The sequence below is a fragment of the Crassostrea angulata genome, chromosome 7 (genome assembly GCF_025612915.1).
Source record: "Crassostrea angulata isolate pt1a10 chromosome 7, ASM2561291v2, whole genome shotgun sequence".
Lineage (NCBI taxonomy): Eukaryota > Metazoa > Mollusca > Bivalvia > Ostreida > Ostreidae > Magallana > Magallana angulata.
Window position 1 is genome coordinate 22,991,477 of NC_069117.1, and position 22,639 is coordinate 23,014,115.

Sequence of the window (22,639 nt, forward strand, 5' to 3'; positions counted from 1 at the left end):
ATTCTGAAAAGGTCATTGTGATTTATGGTAGAATTAGATTGGCAATCATTTTTGGATTCATTCAACTCTGGAGTTCATGACAATATCAGTTTAAGTGATGTTCAGAAGTTCAATTACTTGAAATCACTGCTCCTGGGTGATGCTTTATCAGTGGTAGAAGGATTAGCGCTTACCAATGCCAATTATATAAAGGCCATTGATCTACTGAAAGAGAGGTATGGACAGCCACACAAAATTACTCGAATTTATATGCAAGCATTATTGGACCTACCTGAACCAACTGATGCTTTACACATGCAGATTGAGGGAATTCTATGGCTCATTACATAAGTCAAAGATAACATGTTGTGGCAAACGGGACTTCTCTAAGATGTTAAAATCGTCCATATGATCTAACGGGTTAATTCCTGAATACACCCTCACGCCTATTTCTATCAAAACATGTTTAAAATTGACTTAAGAGAAGTATCTGGGTGTCTTAAGATTTTGAACAATTTTAAGATTATCATAAGTTACGACACATTTGTGAAACAGCTATGATAAAAACTTATGACACATTTTGGTCTTAAGACAGATATTTGTCATACGATAGCTTTGTGAAACGGGCCCATTGAATGTTAATTCATTCATTTCTTTTTTAAAAAACGTATAGACAAATCAATACACGTTGTTCGAGTTATCGCCATTTTTGTAAACAGTGACCATGGCGACACGGTGATAAGTGTTATATTATGATGGATTTATGCAGTTATCATAGAACAAAGAGATACTTTAAGAGTTTACACGTTATCAAATTACCTTCTTATTTTAAGAATCATCGTATTGATAAGTTGACTTTGGCCTTTTAATACAAAATCAACGGTCATAGGCGAGCTATACCTGCAATATTAAGACGACGTACCTGCATACGCTTAGTATAAAAACGAGTGTTTTTCGTTTTTAGTTAAAACTTACGAAAGGAAAAATTAATCAAACAATATAAAATTAATATTTTTGCATTTCAAAACATTTATGTAAACAGACAAGCAATGTAGAGACATTATTTTAAACATACATCTGAGGGGTATTCCCCGTGATTCTACTGTTCCGATGAGTGTGAAGCTGATAGTAAAGTTGATTTAAGATGTGGCCACACCTCTTGAACAAAATAAAAGTATGCATTTTTTTTCATTTTTTTCATTCTCTTCTAAATGACATATTATATTTAATTTTGTTGGACGGGTGTGTCCATCTACATTTGGAATAAATGCTATAAAATTGATAATGTTTAGCGAAAAATGCTAATGCGCGCGTGTTTAAAGGTCTACAGTACAGCTATGACGTCATAGCAGAATTTATTTTAAGTATATATTTCACGCTCAATACTTCATTACTTGTAAGTTTTATTTTCATTACTATTATTCCTCTCCGCTTTTTTTCATTTCCCATGAAAAAAAAATAGGCCCATATTGACCCTTCGTGGCTTTTTTTTTAATTTATCTCTGCATCTGTCCGTAACAAATATTCCCATGAGAGCTTTAACTCTCATCAGGGCGGGGACTCACGGACTTTTTTATATCGCCATTTGAGAAATACCCAAAATGATTTAAATTATTCATATATACTTTGGTGACAATGGTGTGCATAGAAAAACATTTTTCTAAAAAATTTCAAAAATTAAATACTTAGTACCTTTGCAATTATTGGGTTTCTGCAGATAAAATAAATCCTAAAATCGCATTCCAGCAAACAGTCATACAGAATACGGATGTTGTCATATCACCAATCCTTAGTAAAAATTCCTGTATAAAAATTTCCAAACAATTTTCTTAGGAATGACCGTCAACAAAGTAGTGAAGACGACTAAATAGAATATATATTTGTTTGGAAACACAGTAGGCTGTTGTCCAGAGTTTTAATGTGCATGTTATTGAATATTTAAGTTACGTCATTCAATCTTGCAAATGTCATTGGTTATCCTTAATGAGACCATGAAGACGCTTATTTTCATATTTCATTCTATGCATATCAATGTCATGAGATTATTAATAATTGTTTAAAACCTTGATGAATAAATTATAGAATTAAATCGGGATATATTACTATTTGTAGAATTAAGATACTTACTTGAAAATTAATAACGAGTTTAATCTCTGTTTTGTCAGATTTATAATGAATATTAAAGTTTTAGGTTGACGTGGAAATGGCCTCGTATGATTTCTCGTAAGACTCATCAAACAGACTTCACCCTATGCAAAATTAGAGGTTAAACAAATAAAGTGTAATTGGATATAAAAGGGATAATTAGCATACTTATAAATTCACACATGTCCGCTTTAACATGATTTGTCCTTTTTCTCATTAAAAACATTTCTGCTAAATCGATTCTACACGATATAAATTAATTGAACTTTAAATCATATCAACAGCATCACTTCCAATATAAGTGGATATGAGTGAGAGGAACGTGTGAAGAAAGGATAATTATTCAAAAAACTGTATTCATTTTATTTAATATTTTTCTGGAAGATTGAAATAAAAAAAACATTATATATATTTATTTAATAGTATGTATGTTAATAGTATGCTAATAGTAATGGGAAAAAAGTTTACCTGCCAAAGGGTTCCTCATTTACAAATGTAAACAAAAATGTTCAAATTTGCTGAGAGGGCATTTGGAGTGTAAAATTACCTAATCTACCAAACATAACTAAAGACAAATTATGCATTTATTTTATTTGCCCTCAATAAAACCACAACTATTAGAATGATAGCAAACACATAAGGGTGTTAAATCTTTCAAAAATGCAAGAAAGACGAAAAATAATAAAGATCTAAGGAAAATAGTAGACAAAACGAACATCAGACTGCGTTTATCATTGATCTGCCAGAACTGCACTACAATGGAACAGATTCTTTCGTCAATTCCAAAAATATCTTGAAGAGGACAACTCTTTTTGCACAAGTTTATTTCCATCGGACATTTTAAAAAAAGAATTAAAAAGAATTTATTTCAATTAGCAATGCAAAAATACAAGTCAATCTCAGGTAGATGGCAGACTATAATTGTTATCAAAACACAATTCAAGGCTTTTGTTCTTTATATTATCATCAAAGTTGGACAATACATGGAGCACACCTTGTGTACAGATTTGGCAACAAAAACTTAAAACACATTTAAAGCTAAAGCTTTACGAATTTCAAAATTTAAGTTACAAAGCATGACTTAATAGTTTATATAATTAATATAAAATTGATATTATTAGTAAAATACTCAGATACTGTTATTATCAAATTCAAGTACGATAATTGGAAGCATTTATTGTTTCAATAAGAGGGGAAATACAATTTTTAATAAGAAGTGAGATAGAGCAAATAAAAAAAAATTAGGGACCTATCAGTAGATAGCCCGAACTGTACAAGTTTACATATAATAATATATTTCGTAAAAATGATATATGTGATAGTTTAATGTTTTATCAGCTCATCTTGAAATGACAATGTATTTTTATATTTAAAAAGAACATTTCACTTCGTACCTTATGTACTGCTTATAGTGTTGGGGTCAGCGGGTAGAGGTTAGAATACAATATGTAAGGGTGTCTTCATCCAGGGATCAATGCCTAAAATTGACTTTTTTACACAAACGCAAGGTACCATAACTCCTCTTAGATTTTACACAGCAGTTAAACTATTGAAAGATCATGCCTGGTTTAAAGGACTCAGGGTCTTTTCTTACAATTTTACAATAGTAAAATCATCTTTCTATTGGTATTGTTCTCTGTATTTGCTATATTTCTCGAGAAAAGTGTTAACGTAAACTCGGTCTGAGTTTACGTCTACCGTAAGTACGTACACGTAATTAGTCAAATGTAAAGTAAACCTTATCATTAATTGTGATCTGTTTTAAAACACTTCAATATTTCCAAATCGTGCGATCTTGACCTTTCTGGATTATGTAGCTCACATGCATAAGTTTCAAAAATATCTTTAACAAGATTGTCAAGTTGTTTTGCTTTCTAAGATATCCAAGATGTGTCATGATTTAATGATTCAGATTACAATACCTTTATCACATTAAACATTTACACTTATTGAATACTGACCCTTAAAGGATATTTGAAATATTATGTAATTCACGCGAAGAAGTATGTACTAGCATACATTATTGCAAGAAAAAACAAACTCTAGATGTATAGCATGACAACTTTTTTTATTAGTAGGATTGCAAAACTGTCACATCTATCTTTGAATGTAGATGTTGAGAACATCAGCTCTTCCAAACTCTAAAAAAAAGAAAACAATTTCAATGTAATATTTAAAATTTAAAAAAATTTAAATTCATGTAGGATATGTGAATACGTTCATTAAGTTGACGTGCAAGTTCATATTTGGCAGACTAAAGAAATATCTTTCAGTACATTTATTTCAAAAACGCTAGTTCTTATCTGAATAAACGTTTTTCTTTATACATTTTAAACAAACAAATGATTTCAGAAAATTCTTCGGACATTTTTAATATATTTTTTTTCATTATATTGATTTTTACATCATTGCAAATCCCGTTAAGTGAAGTAATTTAATACTTAATAAAACAATAACAATGCACTTAACTTTGTGGTCGATTACCATGTTTAAATGGGAGTCAGTGTCAAGAGAAGCAAAAACATCAGAAGTAAATCGTCTGAAGAATTATAATATTAAGTATTTCCGTAGAATGGATTAAAAATAAGGCAATCAGTCCAAAACTAGCTCAAGTTATTTTGCACTTTAAATTTTAAGTACATGTATACTGTCAACATTTCGAAAGGCCCATTTTTAATATTCTTTATTGTAAAATTAAAAAAAGTATCCATGCCACTATCGTCTGCTGTTGAGTTGTTCATGTCAACTTCATGAGATGTTTTTCTGATGTGTTTTTCAAAACGACTTGATTCGATAGGTTCTCTGCTTTTAACTGCTTATCAAAAACATAAAACCACATGGGTTTACGATAGGGTTTTTTTTCTCATAATATTTCCTTTATTTACTATTCATCTTAAAAAATCATGTCCAAACAGTAAACTTCCTACTTAAATTTTATGGTATTTATCACAGATCGGTAGAGTTTTTTACAGACACCACAAAAATCATTCTGAGGCTTGTTTAGAAATTCAATACAATCAATAGTCTTGAGGACCTCCCACGAAGGCCAAAAGGTCACGTAAAGACAAGTCAATATGACCGATAGATTACATGTAGGATCACTCGCTTTTCTGATAGACACCTAATAGCACGCGCAACTGCATGGCACACTTTTGAAAAACATTCATGGCCTGTATGTTATGGACGAAATAAACCCGCGAGTGAGACAGGTCCTCTGCATCGGAATTTAAATGAAATCACTTTCCCAAAGGATTTTATTTAATTGTGGCATCTCTATGAAGAGCTGTTATTATAATGTAAAACGCGCTAGGTTAAATGTTGTAATTTTTCGGTCGTAGTGTACGTTTACCTTTTTTGGCTTATAAAGCCCTTAAATAAAGTTTGAGTTGTTTTTTTTTTTTTAATAATGCTTTTTTAAATTCTCTATTCTTCATACTTATTCATTGTCCTGGTCAAATTTTAATTTTTTGCCATAAAGCCACAATTTTTAAATAGAGTGTACTTGTTGCAAAGATTTTGTAAATATATAAACTACTTAGTAAAAATCTTACTCATGTTGTTCCATATTGTTGATTTTCCCTGCTTGCTGTACAAAAACTGAGGGTATGTCTTTTGCTTTTCCCACTGACATGGCTTGGAGCCAATGGAATCAGCTACAACTAACCACCCTTCGTCACCCGGACAACCATGGTATTTCTTGTTGATGAAGAAATGTCTTCCATATTTAGTTTCTCTATATTTGATATATTGATTGAACAAAATAAAATGATAACTTAATTCGTACACAATAAAAAAATGCATGACTGTAAATGAAATCTTATACAGACACTCCACAATTACAAGAAGTTTTGATTCTTACTTGTCTACTGAGAAAAAATTATAAGAACCACTTTTCTGCATGTCGGTCCAGCTTGTTTTTATAATCCTGCTGTTGTGAAACCAATTTAAATAGTTTGAACCTCGACCGTCGAATTCAATGAAGGCCATGGTTTTACCCTGGGTGTTCAACTCAATCTTGACCTGTTAACTCAAATAATAAATTTCTCTCAAGTTCCTGCTTCCACCATTTTTTCCGTAATATCTCGAAAATTATAAATACCCTTGCTACAAAACTATATCCATGTGTTCAATAGAATGAAAAAAAAGTCCAGACTATCTTTTTTGAAACGCCCCCTTTACCGTTTCATGCTTCAAAAGCCAACCGAAAATAGAGAGTCCACGGGGATTTTGCAAACGACATGAAAGTACCCTGGATTATAACGTTAAGAAATTGTGCGAGGTGTCCCGAGTACTTTCGAATGGAGAAAAGATGTAAACATTTCCAATTTTGAATTTCTGTACGATGTTTGTTTTCCTTCTTGTGAAATTCTCCGGGTAATTACAGATGATGTATAGATGACGAAATCTTGGATAAGTGATAGAAGTGTGACATAGATATTTAGCAGCAATATATCGTTAAGTTTCATAATTTTAAGAACATTCTATATATATCATATTATCTAGACATACAACTGTATAACATTTTAAACTAGCTGTATGAATAAATAAAAGATGTTTTAAAATGGCCTCATGCATACATGTTGAAGATAAACCATTCATCGCTTATAACTTTTTTCAAGAACGTCCTTGTGTGCATTTTTCGACAGGATCAAGTTATGATTTAGTGCATTCATATAAAATGTAAAGCATGGTCAAAATTACATACAAAATAATAGTTGTCAAGAAATTATAATAGTTAATTGTATTGACATGTGTTAGAGACTTTTTAAAATGTAATCGAATGCAATTTTAACAGTGTTTAGATATAAGTAACGACCGTCTGTTCAAATACGTAAAATCATAATGTTAATCATTTCATGATTAGTCGCAACTTTATTTTCTAGAAACTCTAAGGAGATGCGACTTTACCTTCTTAATATTCAGACAACTCCAAAAGTCAATGTAGGGGCTCCTTAACGTTTTCATAGTTGTTTTATATTTTTCCATTCTGGCGTTAGGCGGAAGACAGCCATTGTTCATCGAACACGAACATATTCCAGATATGATGTCACAATTATTGTGATTGGTTTTCCACGATTTTAAAAACTGTTCCCCATTACCACTCGGTGCATGAAAAATTAGTTCCCAATCTCCTTGAGAAATAGTTATATTAGATTATATTCTGAATTAAAACCGAATAGATTATTTCATAAAACACTAGAATATAAGCACTTATTTGTAATGAACCAAAATACAAACGTCTTAGACTGATTTAAATGTATATTATTGTAGTTTTAAAAAAATATAATACCTTTGCAAGGGGAAGGTTTAGTGGATAATCCCGATCCCAGCATCACAAACAAAATACAAATCATACAACAAACAAAAGCCATTTTCACTGTGGTTTGTTTTTAAATCTAAAAATCAAAGTACATGAAAATAGAATGAAGGTATGAAGAATAAAATCTCAATAAAAATTAGTGTTATGGAAAATTGTATCATTTAAACAGAAATATAAATGTCACACACATGCAAGTCACCTTTTTTACAAGAAGTGAGAAGATTGATGTTTGTTTTTAGGGTTTTTTTGCTGAGTTGAAATATAACGTTTCACAAATGCGATGCCAACATTAAAATGAAATCAATATCGATAATGGTGAAAACGCACTATTAGAGGTAGCCCCATTTTCTTAACTGAAATGATAATATCAACATGTAAACGAACTCGACGGATATATATAACGTTCTACAAAAATAAATTTAGAAACAGCAACAACTTATTGTCTGCATTATATTTATAAGACCTATAGACAGCCGGTTGAACACATCTTGTTACAAAAACTTTTTTTTAAATCATCGTATAAACTTTACATAGAATTGTATTTTTTAATAAACGCAATATTTTGCAAATAAATACGAAATTTACTCAAAGTCATGAGTAAACTATCTGAGTTTTACGTCAAACTTAAATTATTCATCACGTGTTTTTTGTGATAAACGCAAAAATGATTATAAATTTAATTTTTTGCTTTTTATAATTAATTTTATTGGTTCCACTTTGACGCCATCTGTAAAATATTAAGATTTTACAGCGAGTGAAATCTTAATAATTTTTAAATTATAATATCAAAACAGGTATTATCATGTGAATTGTTTTTACTCAGTAATAAGTCTAGTCGGGTTTCCAAAAACGGAGTTTTTGGATCCATCATGCATTGCGGTAAAATGGCGTTTCTTATGTAAACAAAGCGGGAGTTATGTCCCATAGTTCTTATTAAATCTCTTAAATTGGCCAAAATATTATTTTAAAGTCTTAAAAACACTTCTGAACATATGTGTGTCATATTTCTTTCTTATATTTATAAATTTGTACATGTATTACGAAAGATCAGTTTTTAAAGTGAAAAATAAACCCATATTTCCGTTTGCCCTCAACTATATAACTGTTCAGAATAAATTCTACGCTAGAGTATGTTTATTTATCATTGTTATTTTAAAGTATATTCTTATTCCAATCATTTTCAGGCTAAATTATTCAATTATCTTGAATATTTATGTATTGAACATGATTTCCTTACACCGGAAACGTAAACACAGCTAGCGATTCAGTTCCATAATAATTATTTTACTTCTTTTTAAAAAATTTCAAAATGTAATTTTAGCTTAAGCGAATTTTATTTCCAGCCCGTTGAATATCAAGTCTTAATAACATATTGTTTCGAAGTTGGAGGGACAGACTTATCCAAGAAATTTAAAAAACTAAAATTCGTAATTTTTGGGCTTGGAGTAGCAAAGAGTTTTCTATACATCAAACATCTGTGTAGTACACATATTAAAAACAACATACAAACGCATTTTGTAAAATTTCATGTCTATAAATTTGTCTAGATCTATTTAAGTTTTTATAAGTCTTTGTTTGATACGTGTACTTACCCAATTTTATTTCAGTTTACATCCCTTTTTGTTTCAAAAACCTATATATGTTCTAGAATTTATAAAAATGCAATCTGTCCTTTTTGGATCTCCATTCATTTATTTATTGCACTTCGTCACACGTGTTTAAGTATTATAATTCACGGCTATGACGTGTTATCTTATATATTATTTAACACACATGATTTTAAATTGTAAAAATCAAATTCAAGTATGTAGCAGATTTTCATTATCACTTCCTGGTCTGACATGACTAATACTACATTATGACACCCTGCTTCACAATTCTACAATGACTTAAAGCTGTATTGTCCAATTTAGAGTGAAAAAAATGGTTTACATAAAATGCCATGTATTAAAGATGTAAAACGTAAATCTGTAAATTAATCGAAATAAAAAGGGGAAAAAAAACTTTAATGACACATTAATTAGTGTAAAGTCAGTATCAGAGCAGTATAACTGCAAGTTCAAAATCCACTAAAACCCATGGCCAATATCTTCTTTTAATTTCATGTCAAGATCTTTGGTTGTTTTTTTTTTTGCTTTTTTTTTTGGGGGGGGGGGGGAGGGTTGTCTTGTGGAAATGTGTATTTGTGTTTTGTGGTTGTCTAATATTTGCTATATATCGTATATATTTATATCAATTCCAAATGATTTGCATTTATGAAGCAAACTTTTGTGTTCATCAATTTCACAAAGATATACTATTATTGAAAACTATTGCCATTAGATATTACAGTTGCCGTGTTAATAATCAATCCGATTAAAACCATCCAATTTCCTTACACTCGACAGAGTCTGGCATGTATTGATAAAGAGGTAATCTTCACAGTATCTCTAGATTTACATACAATTCAAATATGACCCAATCAATCATAGGCATGCTTTTATCTGTTTATGTTAAAACATGTATACCTACCACACTGGATGTTGCATAGAAAACAAGCATAAATTCTTTTTTCTATCTCCTTTGCAAGAGTTCAAATATCTCCTCTTAAGCAGTAAAAGCACTTTCTTGATTGTTCAGAAGTAAATGTCGTGTGAAGATAACCTCCTATCGGTCAGCTGTTAGATCCTGACTAATGTAAGAAGAAAGGGGGTGATTTTAATCAGCCTGTGTTTATAATATAGCCTAATTGTCATAAAAGGATTACAAAGACCAACACAATATAATAATGTCATGTACGAAATGTATGGACCAAGTCTTTGACGAACAAATTATTATACTTTTGTAAAATTTAATCTTATGTTAAGTCAGCCGAGTATATCTTAAGGAGGTTGGCACCTGAAATAATAGTAATGTCGATTATCTGAAAAACACTTGGTTATAAAGATGGGGACCTAAAATGTTCAGTTTTTTACTTGTTACCCATGTCACCTGCCATTTTTTGAAAATATAGGGTCCCAAACAGAAATGATAATTTTTCTGAAATGTTTGCTAAAATTTGACATGGAAATTGATAATTTGAAGAAATCAAACAAAATTTTATAGTTTGAACTATTATTTAGTTATGATTTTAATACAGTATGAAGTTGAACACATGTTGTGACTAAAAACGTAAAATCGAAGTCAAAGTTTATAATCAAATTCCTTGCTTTACTGGTGGCATCAAAGGCCAGTACATAATGAACACAACAACAGATGTTACAAAATTTTGGAGTTATCAAATTATAACGCAAAAGACGAAAAAAATTATAGTACAATGTAATGTCATCTTTCCAAAACGTTGCATATAAATTGACATGCATTTAATGTCTCATTCAAAAGTAAAACAAGTAGGGGTCACATCTCAGGAATTTGAGATATAGCATGAAATAAGCTAATTTTATACCAAAATTGGAGTTAAATTTGTATTCACTTCTATGAAATATAAGATAAATATGCCAAAATATATCGATAGAAATATCAAAATATTGTTTAAATATGTTTTTAGAACGTCATGAATATATCATGATACACAACTTATCTAGAAGTTTGGTCTGCGTTGAAAATTAGGAAGCTAAAGACACAGTACTCTCAAACTAGTGAGTTATAAAAATTGTTCAATATCCTTCTTGAAAACCTTCTGCCACAAAATATAGACCCATACAAAACTCTGTAAAATGTAATTTTTTAAAAACAATTTTATTCAATAAAATTATTTGGCATTGTAAAATATAAATAAACTACTAGAATTTATATGTGATGCAGAATTTTCAGACTAGAGGTGACCCAAAATGGCTAACCCAAACCTACGGAGCGAACCTGCATAAGTTTGGTAAATATAAAACAAGTAAATGGTCCAAAATTTTAAGAATGTTGTAGCTTAAATAACATAAAGGAAGTTGAAGTTAATCTTCTTTTTTTAATTGTTACCCTTTTGTGTAACTGGTACAATAGATCATCGGGATTAAAACGTATTATTCGCATGTATACATGTATCATTCCTTAAAAAAATGTAACAATTAGATAACTTAAACTGAAATTCACCAAATTATATTTATGGAGCATCTGTCTTTTGCATTAGATATGTAGAAAAGTATGTAGGCCGTGAGTTTCTTAGAAAATGTGTTGACTGGTCACTATAGATACGTGTATATTTTAAGAACTAAAAACAAGCTAGGATCCCACATTCATTTTTAAAGTTTAAATTATGAAGAAAAAACTTTAAAATACTACTGTTAGTTGTATATTTATATATATATAAGTTTTTTTTTTCTCGCTAAAATTTTGTTTTTTTTCGCCGAAGTTTTTATGAATTCTATCAAGAGTCATAATATGTTATAACTGAATCATAAGAAAAGAACTTGACATTTGATTTTTTCTATTGAAAGTTGAGTATAGTATTTTTTATAACAAGCTAGGTAAGTTTGGTCGACAAAGTACTTATGATAAAATGAACGTTGCATTGATATGACTCTCTACCGTGTGAAAGAGTGTCTGTATCTACTCCCTGGGTCCGTATCTTCGGAGTTACAGCCCCGCAGTCGACTGGCCTACTTTTGTAACGTCTAATGCAGCATGGGTCTGGTCATCCTCTGAGATACATGTAACCGTGGCTGGACCTTTGATGCGTTTTGACTTAGGTTTCCGCGGCATTTCCTCATTTCAAAATTACAAAATTATTCAGCACAAATACTTTTAATTCACTACTTAAAAGGCCAATTACAAAATTATGGTTTAAATGAAATAAAAATACAAATAAATTAGAAGTCTACTTCATGAATCATAACGAGTTTAAACAATATGTTTTTATGTGTCAGAGCTTAATGCTGAAATCACTCCACAAAGATTAAAGACAACATACACATCAACAAATAGTATATCTTTAAAATCAATTAATATCTTATGTTACTTAAATTTTAACTGTTATAAAGTTTTGGATTTTGTAAGAGCTTAATTTTTTTAACTTACCACGCGAAGAAAGATTCTAAAAGAAAAGATGCGAAAGATTCTTATGAAAAAAACTCTATAATTTTACTATTCTCGCAATAAAGTGAATGGACCAGACCTTTGCGGGATTAACTGTACAATATATGCAACAACTAAATATTTGCCCACATATCTGAGATATAGGTCATACATGCGGTGATAAAAGAAAGGAATTTGATTTTTTTTAATGTTTGTATTGACGTAACTAATGAAATATTGGCCGGATATTTCTATTATACACTACGTGAATTTATTAGGTTGAACATGCTTTTTTCACTTTAATGTATCGATCAATTTGAAAAAAAAATATTAAATTCATTTTATAAATTTGTATTCAAATCTCTGCATCATGAATAGAAACTTCCTCATCTACAATGTTAATATTCAGTTTGTTGTAAGCTGGAAAAATTATCGTCAGTAAGGGTGGCAGGGGACAGTGTTTTTTATACAATTCACTATAGCCAGGTTATTTGTTTCTTCGGAACTCTGTAGCAAGAATTTACTTAGTTCCTATTCAGCACAAATACTTTTAATTCACTACTTAAAAGGCCAATAACCAATTTCTGAGTGGTTTTTCTGAGATTTCGACTCTTTCATATTTGCCCATATTTCATGCCTTTTAAGCTTTTTTGACCTCCCCAAGCTAATTCCCAACAGAGGGAGGGCTGACCTTTCGTGCTGTGAGAATGTTGCACGATCACATGTCAGAAACTTACCGATGTATAGTTTTCTTTGTACCACCCACCTACCTTTCGTCTTATTTTACCTCCCGTGTATAACTTGCCATTTTACCGTGTAAAGTCAACACATCAGTCGTAGCAGCAAGTTTTGCAAATAAATAGTGCCTGTTTAGAAGGGTAGCTGTTGAATTTGACACCCCTCAAAAACCATTGTCAACCTCCACTTCGCGTCGTTTTACAATGGTTGTCTCGGGTGGTCAATTTCAGTAGTTACCCTCCCAAACAAGCGCTATTTATATAATGTTTAACTACGAACTAAGGAATCATGCTTTCAGTATAATGAGGTGATCAAATGTGGTCGGGGTGATCAAATCTCATAAACCCCGTTTGGCTTTATGAAAGATTTGATCAACAGATTTACACTTTAAGTTAAATACAACAAACTCCATGGAGCAATATGTGTTTTTTTAATTAGCAAAACGTGTCAGATCTATCTTTGTATATATATGTTTAGAACATCAGCTCTTCCAAACTCTAAAAAAAATCAAAGTTATAGTTTGAAATGATTTTCACAAGTTCAAGGATAAGTAAATATGGTGTAATGAATCAATAAGTACGATTTTAAAAATACCTTCAATTTCTTTAATTTTAAAATAAGCGTAGCTACAAAGCCTTCCATACAAAAACAAACTTGTAATTTTTGCCACACAAACAGGCTAGTTTTGGTCTAAATAATCCAATTTCAAGACTTGTATTTTCAACAAGTTAATTACAAATTTCTTCGATATCCTTCCCTTTAAATTTTTTTAAACAGCATCGCCAGTCCCGGAAAGTGAGGAAATGTCGTTTGTTTAATTGATTACATGCAATAAAAAATACATACATGTACATGTAAATTGTTTTCACTATCAGGTCGATTACCGTGTTAAGTGTGGGCTAGCTCATGTAACGCAACAACAATAGGTCTGAAGGAATGTATGATTTTTTAAAGTATTTCCATTATACGGTTAAGATATATCTTTATTCAGTCCAAATATAGCGGGGGTTTTTGTGAATCGCAATACGAAAGTGTTTGTATGTTAGGGACTATAGCTCTACGGCATATTATTCCGAATTTTCCATGAGGTTACTAATCTGCAGCTATTTCTATATAAAAGTATTTGTTGCAAAGATGTTTAGATACAAACAATACTAAAGTACACATCTTACTCATATCGTTCCATTTTGTTATTTTCTTCTGCTTGCCATACAAAAACTGGGGATATGGTTTTTGCTTTTCCCACTTACATGGCTTGGAGCCATTGATGTCGTTTACAACTAACCATCCAGCGTCTTTAGCACACCCTCCATAGTTTTTGTTGATGAAAAATTTTCTGCTAAATCGGGTTTCCCTAGATTTTAAATATTTATTATACTATTAAAATGATATCCATTTATGTTTGTATATAGTATAAAAATATAGACTTATGTAAAAATGCTCTATATCAATATGTGTGTAGGGAAAAAAATAACCATTCTTACTTGTCAATTGAGAAAAAGTTATAAGAACCACTTTTCTGCATGTCAGTCCAACTGGTGTTGACAATTCTGCTATTGTGAAACCAATTTAGGTAGTCAGAATTCTGCCCATTAAATTCGATGAAAGCCATTGTTTCACCTTGCGTATTTAACTCAATCTTGATCTGCAGATTTAGATATTAATAGACTAAGTACACTCTTTAGCAAACGTATTGTAACAAGCTCAATAATTTTAAAAGATAATAATAATCATATACATATACAGCCATACATTTATACAGTGGTAATGAAAACATAAATGCACATTTAATTATATCAATTCAAACATATTGAAGCTTAAAGTTAATGATTGTACAATAATATCTACTTTAAATAATGTACATGTATCTACTTTAAAGAAAGACATAACTTTTTGAAAACAAAATTGTAATACTGTTTAACTTTAAAATGATTAGGTTTTTATTCATAGTGCTGTTAAAACGCACTTTTAAAGAAATGAAAGTGTGTTAATTTATTGACCAAGTTGGTGTACATAAAACGAATAACTCCATTTAAAACTTGTTGTCGATATTAATGCACTTTAACAAAAAATAGTGCAAGGTTTGGTTGAAATACTTTATATTGTACTTTTTGAAATAATTAATAATTATTTCAAAATATTTTAAGCTCAATAGGATAGATAAAAAGCAAAATCCAAAGAATTTATACATTCTGGTGTTAAAACGCACTTTCAAAAAAAACAATTTAATTTGGGACCAAGTCAGTGTACTTTCAAAACAAACAACTCTATGTAAAGGGGCATGGTCACGATTTTGGTCAAATTTTATTTTTCTGATTTTATTATTTAAAATGCTTAACAAATGCATTTCTAATGAACAATTAAAAGAGAGTCAGTCGTAGAGTTATAAGCAAGATACAGGACTCACAATTCTCTGCCATGTAAACAAGGCTAGCGTCCTGTTTTTGTTTACATAGGCTTGATATACTAGTAAAAAATATTTTTCAAGCTGATTTGTCTATTTTCTTATTCATATTATGCATAGATAAACAGTTCCGAGCGTTAATACATTCATTTAAAGTCTAAAACTGGAATTTTCACATTAACATTCAAAATGTAATAAAAGCTTTGTTTACATAGCATGAAGATTGTAAGCTCTGTTACTTGCTTTAAACTCAGTGAATGATACTCAAATGTTGGTTGCCTATTAAAATCCCTTACTTAAGCATTGTAAACATTCAAATCGGAAAAATAGTTTTTAACTAAAATCGTGCGTTGATATCGTCGATATAAAGGCACTTTGAAAAATTGTGCAGGGTTTGGCCGAAATACCTTATTTATACACTTTCATATAAAATCAATAATTATTTCAACCTTTTTAATTTCAATAGGATAAATTAAAAACGACATGCAAAGGATTTTAGCTACCTTAATGAACATTTTCTCATTAGCTTAGGTACTTTAACAATTTACACATTAGGAACAACTTGTGAGCTTTGTGTAATCCAAACAGGACACAAAATGCATGGCGTAGCAAATATTCCTACTTTCCATCAGTCAAAACAAGGAGAACGAAAATTCGCAGGAACTTCACAATTATGCTTAAAGACCTTGACTTTGCGGACTTCCCTGCTTAACAATGATCCAGATATGAGACTTGGAAGCTCATCAAGACAGAGGAAAAGAGTATAAACACCTTTCAAACCAAATGCCTCAGAAAAATTCTCGAAAATTCGCAGAAACTTCACAATTATGCTTAAAGACCTTGACTTTGCGGACGACCCTGTCCTGCTTAACAATGATCCATATATGAGATTTTGAAGTTCATCAAGACAGAGGAAAAGAGTATAAACACCTTTCAAACCAAATGCCTCAGAAAAATTTTCGAGATCAGATGGCAGCAACATATCCTACATGAGACATTTATTGAGATAGAAGATGCAGAAAACGTCAGTGGTGACGTTAGGCGAAGGAGATTGAACTGGATCGGTCATGTTCTAAAAAAGGATTCAACGGATGACTGTGCTGTGGCACTTGGACGGACGCCTGAGAGGAAAAGGAACAGGGGCTGTCCAAAAAACAACATGGCGGGGATGGTAGAGGTTGAGCGGAACAATGCAGGCTGGAACTCCTGGAACGCGGCAGGCCGTACAGTCCAGACCGGCATAAATGGAAAGACAATGTCCAAGCCTTATGTACCTTCTAGCACGGAGTGAATTAAGATTAAAGCGAGGTTTTTGTCTTTAATTGGTTTATTTTGAATGCAACTTTACTTATTTAAAAAGGATGGTACAAAAGAATGAGATGTATACACAATAAAAAAAATATATTATTGGTATAATACATATTTCACATGACTAAAATACACATTAGCTAAGTATACACTTTATGATCTTTTAACTTATCGATGCCCAAAAAAATCGTATTATAATGCTTATTTTTTAGTTCATTAGATTCTAATGTTTGTACAATGTAACTTTTATTTCTATAATGAAGTGATATATTTGGTTTGAATTTGAGAAAATATAGACATATACAGATTTTTTAATATACCAAGAGAAAAACTATTGTTTGGCAAGCTCGTTTCATCAATATCACTTTACTTTATTTACAAATAGCTTCTGCTTCTCTCTTTTCTAGTTCTGCAACGTTTACTCCAGTTTGCTCAATATAATATGTTTAAAAGGAAATTGGACCTTCTTCCTGTATTCAATTTGAATAATGTGCTGGTAACTGAACTGTATCTTTGGTTGTCGCCTCCTTGTTCTCGAAGATAGTGAATGATATTTATATATGAATGGATCCGGAAATCATGATACTATCAATAAATTAAACAAGAGGCCCATGTGCCACATCTCTCACCTGAGGAACAATAGGTGTGATAAAATCAGCTAAATGGAGTCATAATACAAACTATCTGGACAATGTACAATAAAACATGTAGATCCTGTATAAAAAAAATCCATTTTCCCCCTGGATATCCTTATGTTTATAATCATTAGTCCCTTTTCTAACAGGATGATTTTATAGTCATGTCATATGTTGAGTATTGCAGTTCTCAAAAAGATCCTTAACAATAGTTTATATATGGGATATAAACCTACATCATTCTCTGAACCTTCTTGTGAAACCAAAGAATTGTCCTGGGGCCAAAGTCTTAACAATTATAAAGAATCATCTGGCTGATTAATTTCTGAGAAGAAGATTTTTTAAAGATTTACTCTATATATTCCTTTGTTAAACTTTGACCCCCCATTGTGGCCCAACCTTACCCCTGGGGATCATGATTTTTACAATTTTGAATCTACACTACATGAGGATGCTTCCACACAAGTTTCAGCTTTCCTGATCTTATGGTTTATGAGAAAAGATTTTTAAAGATTTACTCTATATATTCCTTTGTTAAACTTTGACCCCCCCCCCCATTATGGCCCAACCCTACCCCTGGGGATCATGGTTTTCACAACTTTGAATCTACACTACCTGAGGGTGCTTCCACACAAGTTTCAGCTTTCCTGGTTGATTAGATTTTGAGAAGAAGATTTTTAAAGATTTACTTTATATATTCATATGTTAAACTGATCCCCCATTGTGGCCCAAACCTACCCCCGGGGGTCATGATTTTCACAACTTTAAATCTACACTACCCGAGGATGCTTCAACACAAGTTTCAGCTTTCCTGGCTGATTAGTTTGTGAGAAGACGATTTTTAAAGATTTACTCTATATATTCCTATTTAAAACTTCGACCCCCCATTGTGGCCCCACCCTACCCCGGGGGGTTATGATTTTCACACCATTGAATTTACACTACCTGAGGATGCTGTCACACAAGTTTCAGCTTTCCTGATCTTATGGTTCATGAGAAGAAGATTTTTAAAGATTTACTCTGTATATTCATATGTTAAACTTTGACCCCACCCTCATTGTGGCCCCACCCTACCCCCGGGGGTCATGATTTTCACAACTTTGAATCTACACTACATGAGAATGCTTTCACACAACTTTCCTGGTCTTATGGTTCATGAGAAGAAGATTTTTGAAAATTTTCATAAATTCCTAATTATCTCCCTTTGCAAAAGGGCAACTTTGATTCCCCTTAGGTTAAGGATTCTTTGTGCCACGTTTGGTTGAAATTGGCCCAGTGGTTCTTGAGAAGATGGTGAAAATGTGAAAAGTTTACAGACAGACGGACAGACGTACACACAGGCGATACCTTGTGCAAATTTTTTTCATGTGGGGTCATGTGTAAGTACAAATCTACATTACGAGGTTCACCTTCAGAATTCATACAGGAGGAGTAAGATGGGGTTCTTGGAAAAGTTACACACAGGTGCTACCTTGTGCAATTTTTTCTTGTGGGGTTATGTTCAAACACATAATGAGGTTAACCTTCACAATTCAAAGTAATAGACAAGAATGGAACGAAAACTGTTGGAATCCCTGAATCAACCTCACCATTAATAGCTTACAGTGTATAATATCATTAATGTTCTTGCCAATCTCGGGGAGGGGGGATATAATTGCTGCCAAGTGTGCATACAAATGAATAAATGCACTAGGATAATTTGTCTCTAACCATGTTTCAATCATATCATTAACTAAGTTACAAATATCTTGATTACCGTTTTGCATATTCCTCTTATTGATGAAACAGCATCAGCTGTTCTAACCCAGTTAAAACCATTTCTTCTCCTGTAGCATTATCCCCACCCCCCAAAAAACACCCTCTACCACGTTTCAGGCATCTTACCGTGCAAAAAATTAATATATCATATACAGAAAAATGACTTCAATAAGATATTATTTTCAATCCAGAAAATTCTATCAGTACTATAATATCAGAAATTAACAATGAGAGCATGAGTTTCTTATATTGCAATACTGCGATTTTACCACAGGTAGTCTATTTATGACTGAATTATGTATGTTCCAATGCATCTGTGCAAGAAAAAGAAAATCCAATGAAAGTAAACTTAAAATTTCCCTTTTTTTAATGATGCACATGTTCATTAAGGACTGTTGCCCTGCAACAAACATACATGAAAAAAAAAACAACAACACCGCTAATAATTACCTGACACTTTTATTCTGAATGACAAGTTTTTCTAATTTGAAAGAAAAAAGAAGAATTCTTGGAGTTCATTACAATAAATGGAAGCAGTGTACCATAATAAGTATCTCCGTTAAAAAATCAAAAGTATCAGTATATGCTGTAAAAGACCACAAAACACAATATTGGGAAAAAATAAGGTGTATATGCTTTGTCAGCTATTTAGTCATGGTAAAACAATGCAACCTCCCCAACCTTTATATATTCAAAGAATTTGATCAATAATGTATGTCAGTGGCTGTCCCTATTTGATTTACGAAATTTAATACATGTAATTAAAAAACACAATAACAATTATCCTAAATTAAAAAGAAAAATATATTTTAACTTGAAATTTCAGTTTCACACTTTCAATTTTGAAAAAATAATATACACAAGTTTTCTACCATTTCAATGCTCCTTGCATTTAATCAATACACATATTAGATTATAATACCTTGACAAGCGTTTCTTAAAAATGAAATTAAAGTCAACTACATTTTCAAAATGTATGATATCTATTGCAGATAAACAATTAAAACATTTTTCCTGATATTCATCCATCAGATGTTATTAAGCATACCACAACTTTTTGCATTCAATTTTAACAAACCTGAAAAAGCTCAATTTTTGGAAATGTTAAAAAAAATCGATTAAATTATTAACCTCATATTCAATGTAAACGTCATACAGATAAATGGAAAAAAAATACTGAGTTATATAAAAAAAACCATGGCCAAGTAACTGAGGGACATATTGTGTTATGCATTTGTAACAATTAGGGACAACACAAGCTTAGTTTTTTTGTGTTTTTATGATCACATCAAAGATTGATCAAATATAAATCGCTTTAAATTCTGCCTTTCCATGCAAGTTACACATTTGTGACAAAAATTAATGTATGATACTATATATCCACTTAAAAGGAATTGATATGCAGAAAACATTTTTTTTTTAAAATGTGGACATTTAGATTCCTGATGTCTTCACATGGCAGGAAGTAAATTTTAAGAATGTAAACCTTTGCATCAATTCATAAGCATCCAATCATAACAAATTTCATATTTTTACCAGAAAACCACACCATGAGTGTCTTAATCAATTTATATCGAAACTTATCGACACAATATTTGTACCTCAATAATTTGAAATACACAATCATTAATCTTTAAAGTCTTTGAAAAACAAACAGATCAGGGATATTAGTTAAGTCACTCAATAGTCAGAGCTGTTCCATTTAAACATACCTGGATGGGTTTCCCCTTTTCAACCCAAAATTAAAAATAAAAATAGCCACTAAAAAAAATTGAAAGATAACTCATCTTAAATAAAAAAAAAAAACCCAAGATAAACAAGTACTACCAATAATTGTAACAGTCCCCGTTACAGTTGTTTCCCAAACGCTCCCCATACTAGTACTCCCTTCAGTGCCCCATTCATCTTCTGTTGAATAGACCTCAGTTACAGCAATCGAAATATTGACCAATCAGAACTCTGCACATGAGCATGCATGTCATCATATTCATTTTTGATGATGCCATAACATAGGGACTCATAATATCTACCTACACACGGAATTTTGTTTTATTTCATTGAAAACTAAGAAAGTTATAGCCATATACATCAACAGCCAATCAGATTTCAGCACGTTTCCTAGATTTCTCACATATATCTTCTTACAGTGCCTCACAAAATATACCCATGTCTTAAATTTCGAAGTATTTCATTGAAAAGTAAAAGAGTTACAACCATTTAAGTATTAGCCAATCAGAATGCAGCACACGTGCATGGATGTCCTTTCATTCATTACTGATACAATCATATTGTAGGGATACATTAAATATATCTACCGTAAATTCTAAATCTCATCTACTAAGAAAGTTATAGCCATTTACAATATCAGCCAGAATCGTAACGCTTAAAAACATCAGTGACCTATTTCGAAACCCTAAGAAGTTGAAAACACAACTGCAACACCTCAACCATCTTTTTTCTTCCTCATTTTGACCAACATCCCACTAACTTTCTTTTTGATATTGTCCCTTGGACGTAAGTGGATAAGCCCCCCCCCCCCCCCCTTTTCCCTGCTCTTTTTCATTATTTTTTCTATCTCCAATTGTTTGGGACAATAGTCTTTTTCAAATTTAGCTTTGAATAGTTTTTTCAGTTCGTCCTCCTCTTCCTTGCTCCACCGCTTTCTTTCTGTCTTCTTTGGTTTTGAAACTGTCATAAAATAAAAGTAAAAAATAAGTTGTTATACATTGATGAAAAGTGTTTAAACCCTTGCACATACTGTTTATCATTAATATTTTTTTAAGATGGTCATTTACTGATTCCTTTTTAACCACATTTATTATTACTTGTATACCATGATCCATATAATGATATCCATGCTGAGTATAATGAATCATATACATGTATATAGTTTATCTAAACTTACATCCATCTTCATCATCACTATTCATGGGATTCCCATTGTACTCTGGAATAACGCTGTCATCATCTTGCTGCTGTTCAAATGCTGGCTTTACTTGAGAACCCACATCAGATGTACTTTCACCAGTTGAAATGATATCTGAAAATGTTTTGAAAATTCAAGATTTGTGCAAGTGTAAATCGTGTACGTAAATCTACGTACAGTACCCGCAACGTTATTTTTTACAATCCTATCCTATCGTATCGTGTATCAATCCTATCGTATCGTGCGTGTATACTGTTCTATCGTGCGTTAATCCTATCCTTTCGTGCGTGTATACTGTTCTATCGTGCGTTAATGCTATCCTATCGTGCGTGAATCCTATTAGGTTTATCGTTTAATTTCAACAATTCTTCCGTTTATCCTATCGTGTTAATCGTTTAGTGCCTTTTTATAAGCAAGTACATTTATTACAAAGTCGCAACTCG

The 22,639-nt window shown here is 31.5% G+C and overlaps 1 protein-coding gene across 1 annotated transcript; it reads right to left on the reverse strand.

The window, feature by feature from the left end:
* Nucleotides 1–4,173: 4,173 nt before the first annotated feature.
* Nucleotides 4,174–7,638, reverse strand: LOC128157248 (uncharacterized). The gene is made up of 5 exons (XM_052819707.1): nucleotides 7,415–7,638; nucleotides 7,033–7,256; nucleotides 5,984–6,144; nucleotides 5,676–5,857; nucleotides 4,174–4,265 (listed from the first exon to the last, which is right to left on the reverse strand). Exons 1-5 carry the CDS (start codon nucleotides 7,494–7,496, stop codon nucleotides 4,222–4,224), a joined length of 693 nt encoding a protein of 230 aa, XP_052675667.1. The 5' UTR covers nucleotides 7,497–7,638; the 3' UTR covers nucleotides 4,174–4,221.
* Nucleotides 7,639–22,639: the final 15,001 nt, after the last annotated feature.

Coding starts and splice junctions, on each gene's coding strand:
- LOC128157248 (XM_052819707.1), bottom strand. CDS start 7,496: ATGGCTTTTGTTTGTTGTATGATTTGTATTTTGTTTGTGATGCTGGGA. Junction 7,257..7,414: donor TAAACCTTCCCCTTGCAAAG/GTATTATATTTT, acceptor CTATTTCTCAAG/GAGATTGGGAACTAATTTTT. Junction 6,145..7,032: donor GTTGTCTGAATATTAAGAAG/GTAAAGTCGCAT, acceptor TTGAGTTAACAG/GTCAAGATTGAGTTGAACAC.